General features: G+C 30.7%; 1 protein-coding gene across 1 annotated transcript; it reads left to right on the top strand.

Annotated features, from left to right (window-relative positions):
- Positions 1-18160: 18160 nt before the first annotated feature.
- LOC117181154 lies at positions 18161-18688 on the top strand. The gene has a single exon (XM_033373721.1). The coding sequence runs from the start codon at positions 18161-18163 to the stop codon at positions 18686-18688; it is 528 nt and encodes a 175-aa protein (XP_033229612.1).
- Positions 18689-19546: the final 858 nt, after the last annotated feature.

Here is a 19546-nt window from a genome sequence, read left to right as displayed (position 1 = left end):
TTCTTACAACTATTTCTTACAAAGTATCATCCATCCACACCTTATAGTTAATCCGCTAGTTTCTATAGCCTAACCTTGCCCGCTGCGCCTCGCTGCGCCTCGCCACGCCTCACACGCATTTTGCTCTTTTATCGCTATGCCTCGTATTACCAGCCTCTGCCTCCGCGGCTAGCACCTAATACTTAACTACTATTTACAATATTTACATTTTTCTTACATCTATTGTATCTCCTATTTATAATCCTTTCTTCTCCAATCCTCTTCCTCCTTCCTTCTCTTTTTCTCCATCTTACGCAACACCCCCTTCACCCATGCTACTGCTCCTTTGTCCGCCCTTTCATGCAACAATACCTCCATGCTTATCTCACTCTTTTCCACCTCTTCACACTCCTTCAACCAGTGCTCAACTTTTGGATCCCCTTTCCCGCACAGCTCACACATTCTCTTCTCTCTAGAAAACCAGAACCTATTATAACCTTCCATGCAACCGCATCTCATTCTCGCTATAAGTCTCTGACTAACCTGCTCTCCTTTCTCACACAAATATTGCGCTCTCTCCCTTGGCATAATCTACACATAGTTTCCGTTAAACCTTGACTCTCTTATCCTCTCCTCTCCTTCTGCCTTCTCTTTCTTCATGCCTTTCTTTTGAACCAACTCATATACCTTCCTTCCTCGTGCCTCCTGCTAACTCATCCATTTGTAATCCATTCGTTCTAAAATACCTTTCCCTTTCCACCTTCACCTTTGCACCACTACATCTGTTTCCTTCTAGCACCAACACTCCCTAAGCAATTTACTTCTCCCCTCTTCCAGACATTTCTCCTCATATTTACACGCTCGACTCCCTGTTATAATTCCTAAACTCGTTCTTCCTGTCTTCTTCCTGACAATGAAGTTCGGCGTATTCCTTGCCAACCCCGGTGTCCATTTTACATACCTCTCCTGTATCCTATTTACTTCGTCACTTACCCTCCAACCCCACACCTCCACTCCGTAAAATAAGACACTCATCACTAGCGAATCCAACAATTTCATTCTCCTTACAAAATCATCTGCGAACAACCTCTCCCCCAGCCCCCGAACCTTTCTCATCACCACATTTGCCCTGCTTACCTCCCATATACCTCCTTTATCCTCTCGATCAGGCCCCTCTTCACTCCCCTTTCACTACCGATACATATTTAGTGGGTTCGGCAAAAAAAGCACCATTCGTGGATTAATGTTAAACATTTAAACTCGTTTATAAATATTGTTTAAATAATGACCAGTTGTTGATAATTTGACAAAAATGATAGCAGAGTCATTGGCAAGGCATTTATGGTCGATTCACCAAAGAAATTGAGCCTATTCATTGTGACATACCAAAACTGTGTATATTTTATAGTCATTGTTTATATAATTGCAAAACAGCAGATATTTTAAAATAATCACAATTAAGTATACATTTCACTCAGATTGGATATAAAAGCTGTGGGAATCACATAATTGAAAATCACAAAAAATGGCTTTTGTTCATTAATTTTTTTAAAACATTATGAAAAATTTTCTTATGGCACATGCATAATTTCAGCCCTTTTCGACGCCTACGAAGCGGGGCTACAGCTCTACTTTTTAGTTCCTAGGGTGTGAAAAGTGAAGCTCGAATTTTATGATAATCAGTCTACTCACCATGAAAACTTTAGGGACATTTTAGTTGCAGAAAATATAGTTTTGCGGTAATTTATGGAAAGTTACTGTGTACAATTAATCAAAACACATAAATTACCAAGAATTCCCGGAAATCGATAGAAATTTTTGTATTGAATTTTGTGTAATTTGTCTTAAGTGACGATGAATTACATTTCATTTTACCATACATTATCAAAAATTTCATAAATTTCTGGAAATTTATAAAAATGTTTAAAATGGAGTTTTTGGTAATTTATGGTCAGTTAATGTATTTATCTGTAAAATTACCATAAATGACCGAAAATGTCCATGAATTTTCGGAAATCTATAGACGTTTTTGAATAGAATTGTAGGCAATTTACGGTAAGTTATTATAAGATACCCTTTAAATTGCCGCAAATCACGCGTTTTTTAATTAAAAATTTAATATGGGCTGAAATCATGATTGCGTTTCGATAAGTGTCTGAAATGATCCATTTGTTATAAAAAAATATCTTATACGTTTTCGGTGCATAAAATACTATTTTCTTGCTCTACCCTACCTAAAACTGCTGCTACATATATGGTAATTACACTTACTTAAGGTCTTCTTCAGTTAATTCGAGGATCTTAGGAAAACGTACATCTGAAAAGTTAGGATAAAAATATTGTTTATTTTGTTTTTACATAAAAATTTTGGTTTAGTGAAATCGAAATTTTCGCACTGACTCAATATACCTGAGATCCTTATGTTTATTTAAGAAAAAACGTTAAAATGTATTGAAAATTGGGTTGTAAACAGACTTTTATTTAAAAAAAGTTTTTCTGCTTATACTGTGCGTTGGTGCAAGAGTCTAGTGTGATGCGAATAAAATCACCTCCCAACTTTAACATCCAGCAAATTCAATGTTGATCGTGGAGCCATGGATAGTGTTGTATTCAACGTGAAAATCTTCATTATTCTGAATCAGTAAAAGCCGAAAAATCGTGTTGTCGTTTCTAAAGCGGGTTTTTCGTCCCATGTCATATATATAATTTAATGCATCGCATGCATATTTTCAGTGAGACAGTTATTCTCTTCCAAAAAGGAAAATTTTTCAAAATGTCTTGACGAGCACATAAAATGTGCTTCGCTACTGAAAAATGAACTTTCTCCATAATATACTCAACGTTTCTGCAAGATGTTTGGCAATGCATTTCTGCATTTCGACAACGATAAAAACAGTCTACTAAAATGATTTGCGATGCAGCCAATTTTTAAAGTACACTCGAGTAGCGTCTGGAAGACGCCATGGTTTTCGTCCAAAAAGTCAATTTACATTATTTGCCAACTGGGCTTGGCGTTGCGAAAAAGGAATGCAAAGGATACGTCAGACGAGACGGGGATTTAAGGAAAGAGAAGGATAATAGTGCAAGGACCTAGACACGCCAACTTGCGTGAGTTTCCATTATAATTAAGTACACGAAGCACTGTGTGCTTGGAAGAGTTAATTAAATCCACTTGATTAATCAGGTTATATTTGTATGACTTTTTCATCGATTCGCCTCCTCCTTCCTGCCTGTTGGGAACGGAATCTAGAGTCACAAAGGCTAATGGAAGTTTCACAAATGTTCAATATTCTACGCTAGCAGAAAATTCACACAGAAAAAAATTAAAATTGAATGCAGAAAGTGTCGGTATCAATACGAAGGATACAATATTTTCATGGTCTAAGAAAATTTGTTTTATCTCAAAAAAAATGTACTTAAACAAGGAAAATCGAGTTTTTTCAATGTAGTACATTTTCTTGAGAAAACCCGTGCAGAAATTTTGGAAGGCCTCTAGTAGAGCCCTGACTAGTTTTCTCTAGCTTTAGTCGGCTCTAGTGGAGAAAACTAGCCGAGGCTCCATCTATAACGTAATGCTGAGGCCACGGAGGCCCTACTAGATTTTCTAGTAGGGTTCAAGTGGGGTCAGCCCGCCTACGATTCAATTAAAGAGAAGGGCCCTGCGGAACTCCTACAAGGTACTGTCACGCTACTGGCAGCCAGTATTTTTATCCGTTAATCATCATACGCCTGTATACGAATCGAATATCATTTACACCTTCAAAAATTGAAATTTCATTTAAATATTTTGGTAACACCTACTAATGCTATACTCTATAACGATATGACAAAAAAGATATTTAAAAAAATAAATATTAATTCATTGCAAGTATTTTTACTTTAAATATGAATGGTCCTGTTTATAGTGAATACATATATTTCATTCTTTAATATTATATTACAAATAAAATTTCTAGTGCTACGCTTTATCGAACCTATATATCTATACCTAAATATACTGATAGAACATTAAATTTTTTATGGGCATTTGAAATATCTACCTGGCTCAGAAGAAAATATTCATTAGTGCCCTAAATCAAGTTTTCGAGAATAACGAGTTTAAATACTCATAAAAACATTATTTTTGCATACTGAAATCTTCAAAAGCCTCAAAATTTTATATTAGGCAATATAAAATTTTAGGAGTTCTCTGGTCGGGGCCCTATTAGACACAAATAGATTTGCGATAACTATACAAAGCATGGGATTCTCCACTAGAACCACACAGGGCACCCATAAGTTTTTTCTAGACTAGATATTTCGATAGGGACCAAACAGTTCTTTTTAGGCTAGATATTCTAATAGGGGCCCCGTCAGAACTCAACTTCAAATTGGGAAAGATGGGAAAATTTCTGCACGGGAAGGCATATTTTCTTAAGTCAAGAAAATACTTTTTCGTCCGTATTCGTATCGATATTTTCTTCATTTAATATTAGTGTGACCATAGATGGCTTGATCAGAAAGTCAGGATATTATCCTCAAAATAAAATTTACCTTAAACCGCGATATTTAAAAAACAGGGCTGCTATAGGATACAAATTTCGAATTTCTATAATTTTTCCTAACTACCCCTGGCAATGTTACATTTGAGCTGATGATTATGTTTGCTTAACAGTAAATTTTCAACCAAAGAAATGAACGTTTAACCAGAAAACATCAATTTTCAGCTGAAAAAAATTAATTTTCAACTGATAGGATTAACTTTCTACCAAAAAATATAAATTTTTAACAAAACAAATAAATTTTTTGCTACAAAAGACAAGTATTCCGCAAAATAGTTTAATCTTCGACCAAATTAAATATTTTTCAACTATAAAGATAAATCTCCATTCAAAAAAATTTTTGAACCAAATATTTGAATTATTTCTGAAAAATAAAAATTAATCTTCAACTATAAAGATCAATTTTATAAAAAAAATTGCAACAAAATACATGAACAAAATATCGAAACTTTGACCCAATAGATGATTTGTCATCCAGAAAGATGAAATTTTAACTAAAAAGATAAGCTTTCTACCAAAATAGACAAAACTTCAAAACAATAAATGAGTTTTTAAATAAGAACAGTAAATTTGCAACCAAAATAAATTAGTTATGTTATCAGCCTAAAAAATTAATTTTTATATATACAGAACAAAATTTAAAGAAGAAGAAAAAAAAGAAAGAAAAAAGGGTTTTTAAGAAAATCAAAAAGATACATTTTTCACCAAGAAGATGAATATTCTGAGACAAAAAAGATTAATTTTCAAGCAAATGGTTCAATTTTCGACCAGAAAGGTTAATTTTCAACCACAAGGATTAATTTTATACTAAAAAAGAGGAATTTTCAACTAATAAGACAAATTCTTTACAAGATAATCTTTAACCAAGGAAATGAATGTTCACCTATTATGATGAAACCTCAACAAAAAAATGTTAACCAAATAGTTAAATTTTTTACCAAATAGATAAGTTTCTACTCACAAAGATTCATTTTCTACCATAAAATACGAATTTCCAACAAAAGATATAATTTCGTACTGAAAAGGATCAATTTTCAACCAAAAATGGATTGGTAAAATTGTTAGTTAGAAACCTAATTTTTTCCGGTTAAAAACGAATTTTCAACAAAATAGTTCAATTTTCAACCAAAAGAAAAAGTTTGAAAAAAAATGAAAATGGCTTATCAGCAACTAGAAAAATTAACTTTTACAACCAAAGAGACGAATTATCAACAAAGATCTTCCAATTAATAAAGAAAAAAAAATGCCACCTAAAATGTGGAGTTGCTATGCCAAAAAGACCAATTTCTTGCAAAGCAGTTTAGATGTTGTTTTAAAGTGTAGAATTATTTGAATCAATGTAGATATTTTACTTTTCTTCATTTCTGATAGATCTTTGTGATTACTTTCGAAATCTGCAGAAAATTGAAAGAAATCAAAATGGAAAAAATGGCGGCAGTTTTTTTGTAAATATTTACACTAAATTTTCTCAAAAAGGCCATCGTTTTATTTTAATTGCATTTCTTTTCACGATAAACATTCATTCTAATTTTTACGATAACTAGAAGAAAACAACAAATTTACAAAAGCAAAGTTGTTCAACTTCAAAATCTCTATAAAAAATCTATGAACACTTTTCTCTATCTTGCGTCTTTTTCTCGAAATTTTCGCTAAAATATAAATAATGATTCATTGTATTTCGCTTACAATAATAAAATTTTCTAAAACTTTGTAAACAAAATTTAATGTGAAAATCAATAAGTTGAGAAAACTTTACTTATAAATTATATTTTATGTATTTATTTTTATGGTAATAAGGGACATTCAAAATGAGTGAATTAATTTTTTTACTAAAAAATATGAATTTTGTCAAAAAAATCACTTACTAAAATCTTCGTAAATGGGGATTTTAAATCTAAGTCGCTAAGAATAACTAAGTTTTAGAATTCAAAATATCGAGTAAAAATGAATTTATATCAAATCAGTTTAATTTCATATTTTGAATAATTTTTAAAATATTTATTTAAAAATGTTATAATGAGAATGTTCTTTTGAAATGAAAAATATTTTTGTAGGAATAATTTTAAACCTGTCATTTGAATTGTCGATTCTTTTGTAATAATCTTCAATACAGATGGAAGATGTACTTAAAATTGAGCCACATTATATTTAACGAAAATGCTGCTATAGTCCTGGCTCTACTCTTTCGTGAAAGAAAAAAAACATTTAATCGAAGCTAAGCTGAAGGATATCTTCTTCCAGTTGATTGTAACAAAATTCATTTTCAGCTCGTAAGTTAAGCTGAAAGCAGTTCCTATAAGAAAGGGAGCATCATCAAGTATACAGTCTTCTAACAAAGAATTACAAAATTCAATGAAATATAACTATAAGTATATTGGGATCTATAATAATTTAATAATTTAATTCAGTACAAATTATCTTTGGAATTCAACTATTAATAGAATACATATCTTATTTTTGTATATAGATCTAAAAAAAGAACATCAATGCATAAATTAAAAATTAAAAATAATTTTTAACAAAGTAGTTACACTTTCAACTGATTTTTCAACGAAAAAAACTAATAATTGACATTTAAGTCTTAAAATGTTTTAATTTGAAATGAACAACAGTTGAATTTAACCAAAGAAGACGATTTTTCAACAAAATAGTTGAAAATTTTCGATAAAATAAAATTAGTTTCCAACCAAGTAGTTACATTTTTAGTCAGGAAAGATGACATTTCTACGGCAAAAGAAGAATTTTTAATAAAAAAGACAAATTTTGAACCAAGAAAGATTTTCCAGGCAATAAAGGAAAAAGTTCCATTGAAATTTCAAAGAAATATTTAAATTTTCTGTCCAAAAAGATAAAGTTTCGCCAAAACAGCTAAGTTTTTAACGAAAAAGATTTAATTATTGGGTTTCAATCAAATTTTGGAATCTTAAGTTACAGAACAAAACTGCATATTCAATCTCTATGTTTATAAATGATAGCAATATATTTATCGATGACAAATTTTTATTTAAATAATTGAATACAATATAATTTTAAATATTAGTAAAATTCCAAACATATCAAGCTTCTAAACAAAAAAGGGGGAACTTCAACTAATAAAATTAACTTTTAACTAAGAACTTTTCTAAAAAAAGAAATAAATTTTAATCCGGAGGAACGAAGCTTCAACAAAAAAGTTGTATAGTAAAAAAAAGCATATGACTTTTTAATAGATAATTTGAATTCTTATCAAAATAATGAAATTTATAACGACATAGTTGAGTTCTCAACTTCCAGAAATCAATTCTTGACCAAATAGATGGACTTTTAAAAAAATTACCAAATAAATATATACATTTAGAAACAAATAGTTCGATCTTGGACTAAAGAAAGGGGCGAATTTTCTACGGAATTGTTGAACTTTTAACAGAATATTAAAATTTGCAACCTACAGAGGTGAATTTTAAAACAAAATGGTCAATTAACAAAAATTAATCAATTTATTGCCATGAATATTCTAATCAAATTTGCCACTAAGAAAATTATTTTTCAACTAATAAACGATTGTTCTACAAAATAGTGCAATCTTACATTGTTTTACCAGCATTTTTAACCAAAAGAGATGAATTTTGAACCAAAAATATCATTGCTGACTTTTTCCATAAAAATAACAAACTGTCAACGAAAAATAGTTGAATTTTCTGAAAAACTTTCTTGGAAATAGGGAAAAGAAAGATGCATTTAAAATAAAAGAAGCAAAAAAGTGAACAGGAACAAGAGTCTGAAATTTGTATGGTTCACCTGTGAAATAAAATGACTAATTTTCATTTTTTCAAGCATTCAAAAAAATTTGTATACTCATTTATATTTTTTAAATACTATGTCACATTCTACGTTAACCCTCCCCCAGCGTCAAAAATCGTTACAAAACATGTTACCACTACCTCCTGGCAGTGCAACGTCGTTTTTAAACATTCTCTGTGCATAAAATGAATATTTCCGACACATGACTTCGGTTACGTGGAAAAAAGTAATACTATTCAGCAGATATGATAGCGTGTCGGCGCACCCCAAGTCCAAATGAAAATTGACTTCTCTGAGACGCGGTGCGGCCCTTTACCGGTCGACCGAACCCAGAACTTACCCCTCGTGACTTACTCTCTCCTGGGCTTCCCTTTCGTATATTATGATGTACATTCGTACAAGAAAGCAAAAACTCATGCAGTCAGCGATGCAACGACTGAAAGAAAAGGACAAGGAACTCCTTCATTTTTCACCTCCGCTACACGGAAAAAGAAGTCCAAGAATTGTTTGGCAACTTTATCGACCAGTGCGTGACTCTATTCTGTTTCTTTGCCCAAGAGGCGTTTTCAAACGACTAATTGAAATTTCAGGTGGACTCATTTTTCAATTTCTCTTGACAAATTTGTAATTATTCTAAGAAATCTACAAAGCAGGGTATCTAGTCACTGGGAAAAACTTGGAAAATCTGGAAATATCAGGGAATTTTTTTGTCAGGGATTTTTTTAAGTCAGGGATTTTTTTGAGCGTGCGACAACATTTTTTCAAATTTTGATATAAAATTAAATAACAATGTTTTGCTTTTTTCGTTGGAAAAATAATTTTTTCATGAAAAATTTAAAAATTAAATTTGGATTCTAAATTTATAATTGTAGTTCAAAATGTAACTATTTTTTGAAAGAATTCTTTTTTTTCGTGGAAGAACATTCATCGCTTTGATTAAAAATTCATCTTTTTGGGCAAAGATTCATCAATTTTGTTAAAAATATACCTTCTTTAGTTGAAGTCGAATGTTTTGTATTTAGAATTAAATCAGTATGTTGCTAAAATCTCAATTATTCCGTAAAGCATGGCTAAATTTTGTACAAAATTCGTCTTTTTGGTATAAAATTAATCTCGTTTCTTAAAAAATCATCTTCTTTGCAAAAGTTTCATATATTTTGTTGAAACTTCGTCTGGTTTTCTTGAATTTGACTGATTTTTATTTAATATTATAATCTCTTATGGTTAAAATTTCTTTTGTTACATTTATTTTCGACAATTTATCTTCATGTGGTTAAAAATGCAACTACTTACTTGAAAGTTAAAATATTTTATTGAAAAATTTATTTCTTCAGATTATTTCGCTGTTTTGTTCAAAATGCGTTTTTCAATTCATTTTTTAAATAAAAATTTGTTTCCTTTTTTTTGTATGAAACAGAGAAGGTACTACAGTTATGTAAATTTTGACCCCCTAGTTTTGCCAAATTACGCACGATATAAAAATAGGTCAAGAGAAGAAAAATGTTGCCTTATGAATTCCCGTCAAAATTATCATAAAGACTTTTTGATATTTCTAAAAAAATCGAAAATTCCAATTTTGACATCATGAAAAATAATGGAAAATCCAAAAATTACATTTTGCGGTCAAACTATGCAAGATGCGGTAGAAGATGAGTAAGCACAAAAATTATGCATTTGAAAAAGATCTAAAAATTTTTTATGAGTCACTTTTTGATAGTAGCCATCATTTTCATTTTAATTGTGAAAAACATCATTAACAGTCAACTTTTGTCTTTTAATTTCTTTTTTGTTCATAAAAATAAGATCGAAAATAAGAGAATTCAATTTATGGAAAAACAACAAAAGTTTTAATAAAATGTTTGATAACAAAATTTTATTTCAAAGAATGCCCATTTTTTTTAACGAGAAAACGAAACTGCGTCTGTTTTAATACCAATTCATGTTCTGAATGATGAAACTACAAATTAATGGGAATGATCTACATTTGCAGGGATAATCTAGAGTGCTAAGCACGAGATAAGAGATGCGAATGTATTCGCTAAAGCCGAAGGAGCTTTAACAAAAGAGAATTCACAATAACTATATTACTGTTGTCGATGCTTTGAACTTCAGTTTTAAAAAGTCTGTGCACAAAGACCGCGCGCCTTACGCAGGCTGAAACTTGCGAGCCGCGCGCGCAACGTGCCATGAGAATATGCCCGCAAAGCAGGCAGATTTCTTCGTTTCAAAGTTAATCTATTTGGTTAAAGATTGTTCTATTTTGTTGAAATTTCGTATTTTTTTGGCTGAATTCAATAGTTTTTCATTTAAAAGAAAAATATTTTGTTTTAAAAATATAAACAATTAAATTTTTCGATAATAATTCATATGTTATTGTTGAAAATTCAACTACTTGCTTGAAAGATAAACTCTTTTGCCAAAAACTTATTATCTTTGTTGCAATTTCATCATTTTAAATGAAAATTCATCTCTTTGGTAAAATATTCAAAACATTGTGAAAAACTAGTTTTTGCCGAATATTAACCTTTAAACTGAATAGTTAGCTATGTGTTTAAAATACTTCATCATTTTAATTAAAGTTTATCGGTTTTATTAAAAATTATCTTTTTCAAATGAAAATTCATTGTTCGGTTTGATGCTCAAATTGTGCTAGTTAAAAATTCTTAAATGTAATTAAAATTCTCTTTTGTGTCAATTTAACTACTTGGTTAAGAGTTAAACTATTTTGTTGAACTTTTTTTGGTGAAAAATTAGTTTCTTGAGTGAAAATTTAACTATTTTTTTTTAAATCTTGTTTTTTTTCAAATTAATTTCTTAAGCTGAATATTTAAATAATCTTGTTAAATATTTCATCATTAGAGTTAAAAGTTCATCTCTTTTATTAAAAATGATTTTTTCAAGTGAAAATTAAACTATTTAATTTTTGGTGAAATTTTTTTTCAAACTTCAACACTTTGGTTGAAAATTTCATTAATCTATGTAAATAAAAATTTACCAATCCCATATGTCGATGCATAAGGATATTTAAATTCAAAAGTCATCACATTAGTTTTAATCACAATAGTATATTTTCCTGTTTTCGTTAAAAAGCTCTCCGTTTCCCCTGTTTTGATAGGGTATCTAGTCACCTGGAAAATATCTTTCATTCGATGTGTTGATAGCCTAAATACTTTCTGAATTTTAATACATGAAGATAGAATACAAAACTTTTGAAATTATTATTCAAATACATGGACTTTGGGAACAAATTTAAGAAATTATGAATTATGTTTTTTGTCTCATTTTTATTGCAACACAAAACTACACTGAATTCAGCGTAGTGTTGAGGATAACCTTTTTTTGTACTTGTGCCATTAAGAACGCCGACTCAAGTAACGGATTCAAAAATTTGATTTTTTGCTAAAATGCAAGCTTGACATCCCAAAAACAGACTGCAACAGTTTCGGAGTCGCAGTTACCTTTTTTATCTCCTAAAGGGCGCTTCGCGCTATCCGGCTGATGCTGCCTGCCGGCCAACCGAAGAGTGGTGGGGTCGAGGCCACGATTAATCTGCTCCGAAATATTTTTAGCCGATGCATGCTGCTGGAATGGCCGATAAAGAAAAAAACGCGTAAGGAACGAAACAAATTATTTTCTTCAACAATTTTCAACATGTAAGTAAATCTTTAAAAACGTGTTTTTCTCCATTTTACATTTATCAACCTTGCCGGCAGGAACACTCGAAAATTATTTGACCGATTGAGTTCTCCTGGCATATACATATAGTTGAAATGATTATCTTTTTTATGAACCTCTATAAACTGCAAAAATTATGTATAAACAATATGATGAAAATTTTTGGTTAAAAATCAACATTTTTGTTTCAACGGCCGCCATTTTGTCAAAAATGATTATTTTTTAACTTTTTTGGTCCAAATAGGAACTATGAATGTATACTTTAAGAAACTTTTTTGTTTTTTGTGTCATGCGAATTTGTGAGAAACTAAAGTGCCGGCAATTTCGCATCTCCCGGCTGAACATGCTGTATATCCGCCCTTATAATTCAAAATTTTATGAATATTTATGACGGAAAAAAATTAGTTTGTATTTGAAAAGTTCCTTAATAACCCAAACACATTTAGGAAAGATTCGTTATATTCTTCATCCCCCAAAAAATCCCAAATTATACCCCCATTTTTCGATTGTTACATGGGTCGCCCCCTTAAGAAATTACTTATCCTTTAATCAAGTAACTTTCACAAATTAAAAAAAAATGATGCAGTTTTATATGTGAATTTTTCATTTTTTTAAAACATTTTGATATTCAAAAGGAATTGAGGAAACATTATTCATAATAAACTTCAGAAATTGTATGCATGTACCAAGCCGATTGTTTTAAAAAATCCAAAATACTTGAATGACTCCGTAATATAAAAAATTGTACATGGAAATAAATGCTGTGAAATCTGCAAAAAAACCGAGAGTTGTCAGGAGATTTTTATCCAGGATTGGCTTTTTTGCTTTTGTTTATTTTTATGACTTTGTTGATATTATTTTTAAGAATAAATTATTTGTAATTAAGTGCTTCTCTACGGTCTAGTTCTACTTAACAATAATACTTTTAGTACATAATAATGTAAATAAAAATCACATATTTTAGGAAAAATTTACTTTTTTATGTAATTACGTATTCATTTAAGTATTTTACATTAAATTTTGTGTTATGAACATTGAAGGTTGAATACCCCTTTTCAATGCAATAATGCTTTAAATCATCCATACTCGTTTTGGATGACTTAACGTTGACTCGCACTACTGACTTCTAATTACCTTTAATCAGTTTCAAAATTAAAAGTCTAAATGGAACACTTTGATTCGTGCAGTATTCAAAAATCAGAGTTAATAATAATTGAATAGAAATTAAAACATTGAAAATCAAAAATATTAACCAATGGTTTTGAGATTAGAAGGGACTATTGAAACTGACGTTTTTTTATTTCATATTTTTTTATATAAATTAATTTAAGATTAATTGAATGAATTATTCTAGAGTGAATTAAATAATGGAAAAGGGAAGAGGGCTTTGATTTTGTTCGGACATATTACGTATTGCGTCAATGTAAATTTGCGTAAGGTTTTTTTGTATGTCTCACAGTCCTCATTAATTAAAAGAATAAAACGAAATTATTGGAAAGTTTGTTTATTGAAATTCTAACGTTTTGGCTAACACTGCGTTCCTTTTTCGGAGAATCTAAATATATCATAAATAAATAACGATCTTTTCTTACAAATAATTACAAACAAATTTGTTTTTACAAAATGTAAAAGAAATTAAAATTAACTGTGCTTATTATCTTGTAAAAAATAAGAATATTCAATTTTGGAGCTAAACATTTTTCAACTGTTTAATGTCAATTTTTAAAAGTAATAATGATGCGTGACATCAAATTAAATTAAAATGTACAAAAAACATGCAATAGGAAACTCTCATAGAAATTCAAAAAGCTTTTTTTAAGAAACTACATCTTAATTCACGGAAAAATATTTACAATTGTTTTTGGACAACGACGAACATTTAGCAAAGTTATCAAGAAACATAAATCAAGGTGGTAAATTCATTAATACAGAATAAAGGCGTCATTTCAAGGAACCGCGAATGAGGAAAGCGTTCCAAAGTAACTGGGATTTTAACTTGGTTTTGTTTATTTTATAATACTTTATTAGATTTTGTTGACATTCATGATTTCTGCCTGTAAGTTAATCCAAATAATGTGATATTTATTCACAAAAATGGATTTTATCATGCCTCTTTTATATGTATTTTTTTCTCTAGCAAGAGTTTTAATATTGTTAAAATCAAAATCAAAGTAATGGTTTAAGTTCCAACAATGTTGTGAAAGACTTGTAATGAAATTTCCTACTCTACAATTTCTTTTATGTTCTGAAAATCTAGTTTTTAATATTCTACCTGTTTCACCAATATAAACTTTCACACAACAATTACATATAATGAGATATACAACTCCAGACAAATTTTCGGTACTATCAATATCTTTTTGATAAAGTAAAAATTTTTTAATAGAGTTTTGATTACCAAAATAAACATTTATGTTGATTTTTTTAAGGATCAACGCAACGTTTAAGAGTGTCCTTGAGCATACGGTAACGTAACTTTTAAATCTGTTTGTTTGTACTTGTCAACCCAGTTATTTTTCATACTGGAATGATTGTAGATTTCATTAATTCGTTCTCGAATAATATTATTTATCAAAGGAAGTGGATAATTATTTTGAACTCAAGTAATTTTTGTTTAATCCAAATTTTCTTTTCTGAAGCTTATATCAATTAATTTTATGCATCTAACAATTAAACCTTTTATTAGGCCGATCTTTTTACAATGTAAATGATAGGAATTAAAACTAAAATGTCTACCAGACCATGAAGCCTTTTTAAACCAATAATTGGTAATTGACTTACCTTTAGTTGTTTTTATAATTTGTAAATCAAGGTGATTTATTGACTTATTACATTCAAGTTTAAATGTAAACTGTACAGAATTTTCAATTCTGTTCAAAGTATTTATGAAATCTACAATTTTTTCAGTAGGAACTAAAGCTAAAATATCATCCACATACGTTTATATAAAATATATTTGAAATTTAATTTTTCCAAAGCTCTTGTTTCAACATCTTTTAAAACCAAATTTGAAACTATAGGAGACAATGGTGAACTTATAGGACAACCATTTAATTGCGTATAATATTGTCCATTAGAAAAGCATGTTATTGAAAACACTACTAGTAGCGACTAAAAATTCATTTTTCGTTATTTTAGTTAGATATTTATTTTGTATTAGTTTTCCATTGATGTAGTCTAATGCTAGATCTAATAGAATGCTGTCAAAGATTGAAACAATATCCAATGAAACGAAGGAATGTGTTGAAGGAACTTTAATCTAATTTAAAGTGTCCTTTAAATCCCAGATTTTTTGTTACCCGAAACTGGTTTTAAAACATTAGAAATATATTTGGCTAAGGTTATAAGTAGGAAAACCAATTTTATGGAAACAATCTCCATTTCAAATCTGGGTTTTGAACTTTTGAAAGAGAATAAGCTTTAGCTACAGTACTATTATCTGTTTTTAATTTATATGCCGTTTGTTCATTTATTAATTATTAACTCACAATCTAAGTAGCTGTTAAGCAAGAATAATCATGGAAAGTTCGTCAATAGATCCATCCACGCATTTTGAAGACGCAAATAATTACTTCGAATGTAGTACTGTTATATTTACAATATAAAAAATCCTCTCAGAAGCATGGATATTAATTTTTCTAAAAAATTTAAAAACTGAATCAGTAGGTTATGGTAGGGCATGAAAGGTTAGAATTTGAGCTATCAATATCTCGAAGACGCAAAGAAATATTTTATCTAAATCGGTACTGGTGAGTCATAAAAGGTCAAAACAAGATCATTTGGCGCACCTCAAGGACGCGAAGGAATATATTAAAGATAAAATTATCTCATTGTGAATATCAAAAAAGTGTTTCTCATATAAACAGAATAAACCATTTTTTGAAACTTCATAAATCGTTATTAGTGGGTTATAAAACATTGAACAATAAGTTGATCGGTGCATCTTAAAGACGCAAACAAATAAACCAGCTTTTTAATAAAAATAAGATAACATTTTATTTTGGAAATCTCTAAACTAAAAAAAAACACTTCAAAAGGACCGATCGAATTGAAAATCTTATCAGACCTGGATATGAATTGGAGTTAAAATGGCGAACAGAAAATAGTTACACACGTATGGACATTTAAAAAAAGTGTATTTATGAACTCTCTATTTGTGCTCGGAAAGTGTAAAACGACCGAAAGAGCATCCATGTAAAGATTTGACATCTGAGAGTCGAAACTTATAGAAAGTTTTTCCGTTCGACTACCCGTATGTGAGTTTTCGATTCGTTTTACATACAGAATGTGAACACAAAAAATATTGCAAAACTTTTATATAGTCCTTGGGAAAGTTAGGGCATGAGTTTTCTCTGAATTTACTTTAAACTCGACTGTAGCCATTGAATGCCACTTTTTACCGTTTCTACTTTTGACAAATGTTTCTGAACATCCTCAAGGAATAAAAATAGCATCCAAATGCAATTTGATTTGTAAAATTTATTCTTAATTCTACACAACCATTTTTTATACGTTTAAAAGCGCTTTAAATTGAAAAATATTAAATCAAAAGGTCTCAAAATGTAAAAATTTTAGACTGAAATTTTGAAATTTGGACAATTTTATTATAAAGAAATCGACACTGTATCATTTTTAATAGAAAGCGTTCAAAATTAAATAATTTTATATTGACTTGAATGTTTTAATATTAAACTTTAAAAAATGTGATAATTTCGAGGCGTTACAAATTTAATACTTTATGATTGGAATGTTTCAAATTGAATCATTCGATACACAAAGGATTACATTAAAAATATTTTAATTTAACATTAGATTTGCGATTTAAATTAAAATCAAAGAAATGAAAGTATTTATGTATTTAAAACTATTAAATTTAAAACTGACTTACATTGGAAATAACTTGTGCAGAATATTTAAACCTAAAATTAATCAATGTGAAACTGATTTTGAAGGCTTTTAACATAAAAGTTTGTGTTTAGACTAAGAGTGCAGTTAAGCAATCGGTTCAAATTCCTACAATTTAAATCCGTTTTAGGTAGTGTAAAGGCATGTTTTGGCCTTCAGGAGTAAGTGCGACCATAAAATTATGAATAGAGTTGTCTCCAGAAGAAGTCCCAAGTGGTGACCATGCGGGCAAAGACCTTCTGACCATTTCTTGTGCGACGTTGCCAAATTTTGTAACTTTCGAATTTCCAATTTCTAAATCTCTGGCAACGTCGGAAAATCAGGGCGATTTTGATCTTTTCACCTCGCTAGGGGGAGGAGAGGAGCCGAAAGACCAGTGCGGTCTGAGACGCGAAAGTGAAAACTACTCTCATTGTGAACTTTGTGAACTCCCTTTCAAATATTTTTGTATACTCAGACTGAGCGCGACTTGCACTTACGATAATGATGTTAGTTATCCTTTTTTGTTGATGTAAATTCTCCTTTAATAGATGTTCTTTAATAAATAATTTTAAGAGCATTTTTTGGTGTTAATATATTGAACAGAGTGAACCTTGAATTTAATACAGCACGTAGAAATTATCCTGTACGTGCAAACATTGGTCCTTCGAGCCGGATATAATATCCGCAATTTTAAATTCATTAACCGGGAATTTGTAATAAAGGTGATTCTGTGGGGTTAACTTAAAGTGAATTTAAGGTAGTGACCTTATGAAAAATGAGAATATAGTTAGCGGACTCTTAACATATTTCTCATACAGTAGGAAAATAATTTTAAACTGAACTTCGAGTGCAAGTGACATAAAACTGAAAAATTCTGTAAAATGTGACTGTGTGAGCAGAACAAGTTTGTTCTGGACAGTGACTGTTTGTAAAGTGACTTCAGTGGTTGTGAAATCGGATATTTATTTCAACCACACTTTGGACATTTCTCTTGAATTTTGCAAGAGGCAAAATACCGCAGGACCTGGAACTTCAGAGGAACTTGAACCTTTTCATCACGGTGAGTCCCCTATTCCTTATCTAATTCCTTACTGAGTTCAGACAAGAAACTTTTACGTAAAATGGCAGAACTCGATGCGTTGATGGCTAAGCGAACGCCGATTAAAGCCGCGTTAACCAGATTCAAAAAGTCTTTTTTTGACCACGACAAAAATTTAGGAGTAGGTTCATGGCCATCGCGATTGCCTATATTTGAGCAATTGTATGAAAAGTTGGATATTATTTAAACTCAGATGGAAATGCTAGTGGTAGATGATGCGGTTGCAGCTATGGTTCAGTTAAAGGAAAGAGACGATTTTGAAAACGCGTATTTTGACACCCTTACTGAAGTGAAAATGTATACTGAACAGGATAATACATCGCGAATTGAAGCTCAGAGCGCTGCTTCCTCATCACGTACTCTTACTCCTGCCAAAGTTGAAAATCCTTTAACAAGTGAGACTCCTGGTGTAAAACTTCCAACAATTACATTGCCAAAATTTGACGGCACTTTTAAAGATTGGCTTCCATTTCGGGACACTTTTAAATCATTAATTCACGATAATACGCGGCTTTTGAATATTCAGAAGTTTCACTACCTGAGTTCAACGTTGACAGGAGATGCAGCTCGCGTTATACAGTCATTAGGTGTTTCCGATTCGAAGTATGTTCTAGCCTGGGAAAGTGTAAATAAGCGTTATGAAGACTCGGCTTCGTTATTGCATTACCACACTAAATGTTTATTTGAAATGTCTGCCATCTCGAAGACGTCTCACGTTTCTCTATGACAGTTAATCGACGATACGCACAACCACTTATTAGCCCTTAAAACTTTAGGCGAAGAAACTGAAAAATGGGATACAATGATGATTTATTTATTAACGACAAAACTTGATCAATTTACTAAACGCGAATGGGAAAGACATTCATCCTCAATTTCGAGAAAACTCAAGTTATAGGATGTCATGGACTTTTTAGAAAATAATTGCAAGTATTTGATACGAACTGTCACTGAGAAGCCTGAAATGGCTAGTACTAACAATAATAAAAAAAAAGGTTTTGGCTCTAAAGGTACTCATTCGAAAAACTCTGAACGTCTTTCATCACATGCAACGACACAAAAGGCATGCGGCCTCTGTAACGAATCTCACGCGCTTTATAATTGTCAACAATTTCAGAAACTTTCAGTTCAGGATAGAATTCATGAGGCGTCACGGCTCCGCGTTTGCTTTAACTGTCTTTCGCCATGACATCGAAATAAACAATGCACTTTCGGTTCATGCAAAAAATGTACGAGAACACATAACACTCTACTTCACAATGAGACATATAGCCGAGATAGTACTCAGATCTCGTATCACAAGCAGGAAAATGAACCGTCACCTCAAATCACTAAATCGACCCTCGTTACTAATTGTAAAAGCAGTGAACATGTTATTTTTGGAACTGCAATAGTGTTAGTGAAGGACAGACAGGGAAGGTCTCATGAGTGTCGGGCGCTACTGGACTAGTGTTCGCAGGTGAATCTCATGACACGCGAATTATGTCAGCGGCTCAAACTGCCACTGTCAGATTCGGATATTTTAGTTTCGGGTGTTGGCAGGACCACGCATGAACCGCAGCATTGTGTTGCGATAAATTTTCAA

Source organism: Belonocnema kinseyi, chromosome 10 (genome assembly GCF_010883055.1).
Source record: "Belonocnema kinseyi isolate 2016_QV_RU_SX_M_011 chromosome 10, B_treatae_v1, whole genome shotgun sequence".
Taxonomy (NCBI): domain Eukaryota; kingdom Metazoa; phylum Arthropoda; class Insecta; order Hymenoptera; family Cynipidae; genus Belonocnema; species Belonocnema kinseyi.
The sequence above is the reverse complement of the archived record's forward strand: the minus strand, read 5'-3'. Positions and strand labels throughout refer to the sequence as shown.